Here is a 7906-nt window from a genome sequence, read left to right as displayed (position 1 = left end):
TGAAGAACGACCGCCTGCTGGACCAGCACCCACTCCTGCTGTCCTGATGGGAAACTCCTTGAAGACTGTGACATCATTGTAAAGTTTGGGGGCTCCCCTTGTGAAATGTGTGGCTCGAGTTCCTGGCAGCATCATTCCAGACCAAAAAAAACCTCAATGTGTTTTCAAACCGGTACTCTTATTAACAGAACTTGCTTCTTCTTCTGTTTCCATTTTCCTTGATAAACACTGCGACAGTAACCTCCTCAGCGTCCTACAGCGCTCTCCCACAGCTGGCCGCGGCTCCTTCCACGTCACCAACCAGGGAGGTAACAGCGCCCACACAGTCATCCAACTTCAGGATTTTGACACAAAAACTAAAAAACAAATCATAAAATTTTTAAATAAGAGAAATGGATCACTGGAGTCTTTTATGATAGGGTTTAACTAAAAGAAAAACGTGAAAAATCATTTTTTAAAATATTTTATTTAATATACCCTTTTAAAACAAACAAAAAAACAATTATATATTGATTTGTTTTATTCAGTAATCTGAACCAAAATGAACGTTTCTTGGGAATCCAAGATAGAAATCCCCTTCCCCCCCTCAAAAAAAAAAAAAAAAAAAGGAAACAGACAAATGAAGAAAATTAACATCAGAGTAATCAAAGAAATAAAGATTTTATATAAAATAACAGTGTAAACCAGAACTTAATAGAACATACTTCACATATATATAACATTTAAACAAGACTTGTCGCCCAAAGATTCATATGTCAGAATGAGTTCAAATAAACAACAACAAAAGGATAAAAGACAAGCTGATGACAAAAATGATTTAAATATTGTGCATTTGGATTGCAAGCCTTTTATATTACACTATTGCAGCTTCAGAAATAATGGGAAACAGAAATATTTTGCACACTGAACAAACTTTCATTTAGCTTGCAATGAATGTCAAAAATCAGTGTTTTCTTTCATTATGTTGCCCTGAGTTCTAACTTTTTCTAAGAATAGGCAGATTTGATTGTGCAAAGAATTCAAGTTTACCCCACAATGTATATAGCTTCACTTTTAACCAGAGCATTTATTCCATTATTCATAGAACCATAAGATATGATAAGCTTTTGTTTGATTTCTTCATCTTTTCTCCAAAGAAACTTGGCGAGTATAATTTACAGTGGTACAAATAATCACATGAACTCTAAAGAAAATAAAGTGCACTCCATTAATTTTCAATTGCAAACAAATATTTGTAAGAGCTGGGTGATATACTGCCAGTTGCTATCAAAGTAAATTGTATATATATATATTGAAAAATATATTTTTTTAATATATATTAAAAAAAAGATATTTTTCAAAATATAGTTAATGTCAAATTATTTGCTGCACAAAAGGTGTAACAAAGTGCTGCACAGCAAAAATGGCAATACAAACAACAATATTAACATTGATAATACCAAAAATCTCAAAAGATGCAAAGTAGAAAAGCAGTAAAATCATTCACTAAAAACACCATCAAACTACAGACAGCAAATCAAGTTGTCGGGGTGGCACAGCAGTGCAGTGGTTAGAGTTAGAGCTGTCGCCTCCCAGCAAGAAGGCTTCAGGATCACTTCCTGTCCTAGGACCTTTCTGGTAAAATTTGCATGTTCTCCCTGTGCTCACGTGGGTTTACTGGAAAACTGGAAAAGCACAGTCCCCTCTGCTTTTAAGTTTAGATTTTGAAACATCTAAAATCTCCTGGGTTGTTTGACTCAGGTGCTCTAGATGAAGTGTGGTGTTAAAAAAAATCCTTGAAATCAGCTGGAGTCTGACCATTAAAAGCCTTAAAAAGTCACAATGCAAACCTAAAAGCAATCCTGCAGAAGACAGGAAGCGAATCAAACGAACTGGTGTTAAATGCTCCTGTGTTCTTGCTCCTGGTTATCAATCAAATTCAATTTTAAAACATTTCTGTCCATATGGAAATAGTTCAGTTTGTCTAATATGATGTGAAACAGTTGATCGTCTACTATTATTATACTTTTTTTTTTACATGTGATTTAATGTAAACATAAAAAATAAACATTCAACCCAACTTTAAATGCCACCTTCCACCATGATGTAGAATCACCAGTTCTAGCTCGGGACTGAGAAAAATCCCCCAAATAGGAAGCAAAACATCTTCAGCTAACAGAAGACATTTTGCTAACAGAATAGAAGATTGAATAGACATGACAAATACTAAAAGTATTTGTCATGTCATAGATGACTGTGAATCTACACCAACGCATGACATGAACTGGAAAACAACCCAGTGTGCTGTACAGTGATTCCAACTTATGATGCTAGCTTCAATAAATTGGTGTTACTGAAATACAAACATTTACTGTTAAAAATACAAAAAGTACTTGATTTAGGTTTACAGAAAACCTTACAGATACTTCAATCCAGCTTTGGTTATGGTAAACAATCTTACACCTGTCACATGTTTTTTACTCTTTTTTTTATGTTTTGTAGCCAATCTATCGCGTGCGCAGTTTCTCATATTGTTTTGGTGCCCATATGAGACGTTTGAGGAGTATGTCACTTATGTCACCAATATACATGTCCCAGCAGTACTCAGGGGAGAGCAACTTTGTGGGTTTATGAACCCAAAAGTACTTGTTTAGATGGCTTTCATCATGCCACAAAGCCTCCACGCCATTCAGTTTGTCCTCCATGATGTTCAGATAGCAGAAATCAGCCAAAGTCTTCACTTGTTGACACGTGCCTCCGAAGATAGCCGCATGATAGTAGAAGTCTCCGCTTTCCATGAAAGCTTTGGATTTAGGGTTTCGGTCATAGGTGAACCTGTTTTTTGGAAGTTTGTAATAATGGGCATGGAGCATAGCCACGGACTCTCCAAGAGCCTCAGTGCCAAACCGCCCCTTAAATTCCTGATCCACGTCAAAACAGAAGACAAAGCTGAAACTGTGCTGGAGTTCATTTTCAATCACCTCTGAGATCGTCTTCATTCGCATCATGGAGATGTCCTGCCATCTGCTGTACTTCTCCACCTGGACAACTTTCAGTTTTCGCCCCGGAGCGAGGGCGATATTTTGTACTTGGTCTGGTAAATCCGTGAACACGTAATATGTCACTGGAAATCCCAGCATAAAATGCTTTTCTGCTGAGGTTAGGAAAGTGTTGAGGTAAGCCTCCAGGTACCTTCAGCAGAAACAGAGAAAACCAATTTACACGTTAGTTGCTGGACAATAGAATACTGTATTTGTAATTATACTAAAAAAATACCACTTTTGCTATATTTTGTTTCTTTTTTACATTGTGACACTGAGACAGAAGGCATTCCTTCGCATGGATGTATGTTGACATTTTAGTTTGTAAATACTAAAACAGACTCTGCTGGCTTTTGCCAAAGTGTCATCAGATGAGCAGTCTCATGTGGAAATAGGAGCTAAGACAAATAATTTATGACAGAAATAAGAGACAACATGACATCCTTTGACTTAGAAAAACAAAACACGCAAACCTGGAAATTAACAAAACATACCAATAAACTTCTAAATAGTAGGAATTAGAAGCTTAAACTATGGTTTCCAATGACTCAAACCTCCCTAGGGTCAGGTTGGCAGGAGAGAGAGGCAAACTCAGAGCGCAGACTCATCATTTCCAAAAGGAAAAACTAATTATTTTTAAAGAACACAAAACAAATGGCTGATGTGGCAGCAAAAACTAAACATAACAAAATCCAGAAAAGCCGAACATGAGGCAAGACCAGTGAACCAGACAGCGCGTATAAGCGACAACAGACCAGTGACACGTGAAGGACATGACCAGGTTTAAAGAATTGTATCAACAACTAAAGACATGTTTATGGTCACTAGTTTGACACAGCCATGCAAACTTTTTTTTATGATGGTTGTAAAACAGTAACATACCACAAAACAATTGTTGCCTACTGCTTAGATTTACGAGGTAGCATAGTTAGATTTTAAAAAAACGTATGCATAGAGTTAGAATTCTTTTTTTTTTTCATTAAATGTCCAGCATTTTGGCCAAACTTTGTAAATGACATTGTGTGCAATGTCATGTGATACTGTAAGATCTGTTAGCTCTAAGACTACAAGTTGAGGAGGATGCTAAGCTACTATAATCCTAGGTTTTTTGTCCCAAGGCCAGTTTAAGTATCGTTAGTATTTTGGTTACTTTATTTTTCTTTCTTTATGAATTGATTTTAACTATTTTCACATTATTCAATTACCAAAACAGATTTTGTTTTTAATGTATTGGCTAGATATAAAAAAAAAACAAAAAAAAAAAAACATTTAGCCCTCCCCACTACCCTTTTATGTCGCTCTTATTTTGAAATGTAACTGGAAGTTCTGTGTTAAGAGAGGCAGAAGGGGAAGTCGGAGACGACTCTAATGTCGAACCGGCTAACTGCCTGCCGTATCTACTTGCTTCTGTCTTCTGATACCATCGTCCAATCAGGTGTAGCTCTTTAGTAACGCCTTGTTTGTTTTTGCTCAATCAGATGCAGTTATTGAGATATGCCTTCCTTTGGAAACGACTATTTTGTCTGCAGACATACCTACTTGGTTTTATGTTTATTAGTTGGCTGTGACTGCCACCGTCAATTTGGTTGACTCCTAAAGTTAATCAGTTATAGATGTTCCCCCAGTTATTACTGCCATAAAAGTTAAAATGTATCTAGTGGTTCATGAGATGTCAGGGCTGACTCCAATTAGAGGCAAAGTTGTTAAAATGGGTGTTGTGAAATCAGTTTGCTCTCAAAATGTAAGTTACTGATGAGTCTCAGCTACTGTCACACCAAATTTTAGCTCTATAGCCATGACACTCACTGAGTTATAGCCAATTTTGTGTTGTGTATGTTCATCTGGCTGCGGCGGCCTTGCTCAATTGTATTGACTCCAATATTCATAAGCTGGAACTGTGCATTTAGTGATTAAATTTAGTGGTTTAAGGCAATAACATTTTACCTCTGGCAATGGGTGATAACAATGCCACGACTGATGTTACCAAGAATTCATGTTTAAAGAAATGGGGGAACATAAATGCTGACAAAGAAACAAACCTTCCAACAGCAAACACGGTGACGGCCACACTCGTGTTTGCTTCGCGGTGCGCTTTGTCATGGAGATTGGCATCAAACATCAGTTCCCACATAATAGGAGCATTCCAGGAGGTGCGAGTCTGAACTGCTGGTCTGGACCTGAAAGCATAAAATAACAAATAAATAAACAAATATAAAATTAAATCGATTATGGAATTTCAACAAATGTTGTAAAATATATATATAAATCTCTTTGAAAATTTCTATCATTCTGTTTTTTTGAAGTCAAATAGTCAAGCTGAGGTCAGGATGGTAAACCTTTCACTTTAGAAAATCATAGAGTCTAATAGTTGCATAGTTTAAAATTACTAACTATGTTGTATTTAAATTCTTCTAAACATAATATGTAATTATTGAATTTGTTTTGTTTGTAACATAAATGCCTGATCGGCAAAATGTTACATTTGTAATTGTCGTACTGTAAGAGTGTCTCTTCACAAAATAATTTTTATTTTCAATGTGTTCTGTCCGGCAGTCCCACTGAGATCACAGATTTCTTTTTCAAGGGAGGCCTGGGCCTGAAGGCAGCCTAACATGCATGTTTTTAGCCTGTTGGAGGAATCCGGAGTAAACCCACACAAACACACAAACTCCACACAGAAAGACCCCGGGTCCAACCCGGGGCTTGAACCCAGAACTTGCTGTGAGGCAACAGTGCTAACCACTAAGCTGTCGTGCAAACAACTCATGGATCATATTCAATTTATCCCAGTCTGCCTTGCTGAGGACTTATTTGGGTAATTTAAAACCTGTTTGCATCTCTACAATTGATTCTCGTAACCCTCCTGATGCCATTGAAACTGAAGTGAGGAAGAGAAGCTCTTGTAACTTTGGGTCCATTTGACCCAAAAGATAGTTCAGTAAACTCTGAAGTGACATTCTGTCTACTAGTTAGTTGGTAGTTAGTTCTTTATCAGCTGTGACATCAGCCATAAAACACTGCCAAAAGTATTTGTTGTTGTCTTTGGTACTGATACGTAATATAATCTGGTAATCACCCGGTACATTCCTGGTAGGTACTGGGTACTTATCTGGTATGTGTTTATCTTGGTTTGTTTTTTTTCCTGTGGAATTTAACACTCTTGCAACACCACAACACTCCTTTGTTTTTCACTCTTTCTCGCTCGCTTTTGTTTCCTGAGGAGACATCGATCCTTTGGAACTAGTGTGGTCATGCTGGACAATTTCTACACAGCTACCATTCAGAGTGTGGCAGCTCAGTGTGGTTTAGTGGCCTTTCAATACAGCTGAAGAACAGGATACTGAGGCTCCTTAACATCTGCTCCAAAATCGTGGGTCATTCAGTGGAGAACAAATTCAATGAGCTGTGTGAAAAACAGGTTGTGGGACTGGCAGACAAAATTTCTATGGATCCGACTCATGTGTTGAGCAGCGAATTTGAACTTCTGCCATCTGGGAGGAGTTTCAGGGTGACTTGTCACACAAGGATTAAGTATAAGAACTCCTTTATACCATATTCCATCAAACTGTTAAATCAGATGAAGAATAAATGAAATTACTAGTGCAGATCACATTTTAGCTTTGTTTTAAATGATTATGATGAATGTTTATGATGTTATGTGATATGTATTTTTTATGGGTTTTAATGGGAGGCATCGGACAGACTATGTAAACAAATTTTCCATTACTATGGACAATAATGTTTTATCTTATCTCATCTTTTTAACCACTACTTCAAGAATTATCAATTTTGTGTCAGGAAACAGCGTGTGCTAGTCATAGCCGGTAAAACGCTTCTCCTTCTCAATTTAAAAGAAAAAAAAATGCAACATCATGATGTTTTCATAAGTCTTAACAAAGTTAAGTATCAACATCAGAATAAACGCAGAACCACCCTAACTCAGAATTCACACTACAGCCCACAGTTGTGTTTCAGCATTCAAAACAAGTGCCTTTAGACCCATATGAGTGGTACAAATACACACTGATGAGCCCTGGACAAATGATATAAAATCAATTGGTGCATGTTTTTCATATTTTAAAACAAGTAATTAAATAAGTACCAGTAGAATGACGTTTAGAATTATAAAAATAGTTGGTGTGTAAAATGCATAAAACTAGGATAGGAAAAAGGGAAAATAAAAACTCCCACAACCGCAAGTATTCTGGGTACATATAGATCACTGAATGAATGCAAGATCAAAACTGGACAAAGGGTATAAAATGTTTATGATAGCAGGTGGAGGAGGCAGTAAAAGAGTAAAGATGCAGTTTATAGGTCAAACAAGGAGTCATAAACTCATAAAGTTTACAATAAGCTCACTGAGTTATAGTATAATTATAGTATAATAAAGAAGTAACAGAACATTGTAAAAACCTGTTATTTGTTTATTCAAAATTGGTTAAAAAAACAAAAAAAAATGGACTTCTATTCTGTAGCTGAAGACGTTTCACTTCTCATCCGAGGAGCTTTCTCAATTCAGAAATACAGAGTGTGGAGTTGAGCTTTTAAAGCTGAGATGTGATGTAAGCTGGATTGCTTGCAAATTGTTCTCACTCCCCTAACAATAAAGGCTTGTTAGGGTCATTGTTTGTCTGACTCACTGATCGGCCCCTCTGGTCACATGAGTGCAGGTGTTGATTGGAGTGAAACTGACTGGGGATCAGGCCTAAAGCTCCATTATATGTTTTTGAAAGCTGGAATCTGAGACCTCCTTTGTTTAATGTTGGTTTCTCCCTTTTGACATAGATGGCTTCCTTTACCCCCCTCTCAAACCATCTGTCTTCTCGGTCCAAAATATGAACATTTTGGTCCTCAAAGGAGTGTCCCTTATCCTTGAGGTGTAG

At 36.9% G+C, this 7906-nt stretch overlaps 1 protein-coding gene across 2 annotated transcripts in view; it reads right to left on the bottom strand.

Annotated features, from left to right (window-relative positions):
* Positions 1 to 644: 644 nt before the first annotated feature.
* The window catches only part of LOC108234809 (N-acetyllactosaminide alpha-1,3-galactosyltransferase-like), a 25642-nt gene continuing 18380 nt past the window's right edge, over positions 645 to 7906 (bottom strand). For both annotated transcript variants that reach the window (XM_017414296.3, XM_017414295.3), the window contains exons 5-6: positions 5060 to 5197; positions 645 to 3171 (exon numbers count right to left, since the gene is read on the bottom strand). In XM_017414296.3, the coding sequence (XP_017269785.1) occupies positions 2487 to 3171; positions 5060 to 5197 (823 nt within the window). In that variant the 3' untranslated portion in view covers positions 645 to 2486. The remainder of the gene's footprint in view (positions 3172 to 5059; positions 5198 to 7906) is intronic.

The sequence above is a fragment of the Kryptolebias marmoratus genome, linkage group LG15 (assembly GCF_001649575.2).
Source record: "Kryptolebias marmoratus isolate JLee-2015 linkage group LG15, ASM164957v2, whole genome shotgun sequence".
Taxonomy (NCBI): domain Eukaryota; kingdom Metazoa; phylum Chordata; class Actinopteri; order Cyprinodontiformes; family Rivulidae; genus Kryptolebias; species Kryptolebias marmoratus.
The sequence above is the reverse complement of the archived record's forward strand: the minus strand, read 5'-3'. Positions and strand labels throughout refer to the sequence as shown.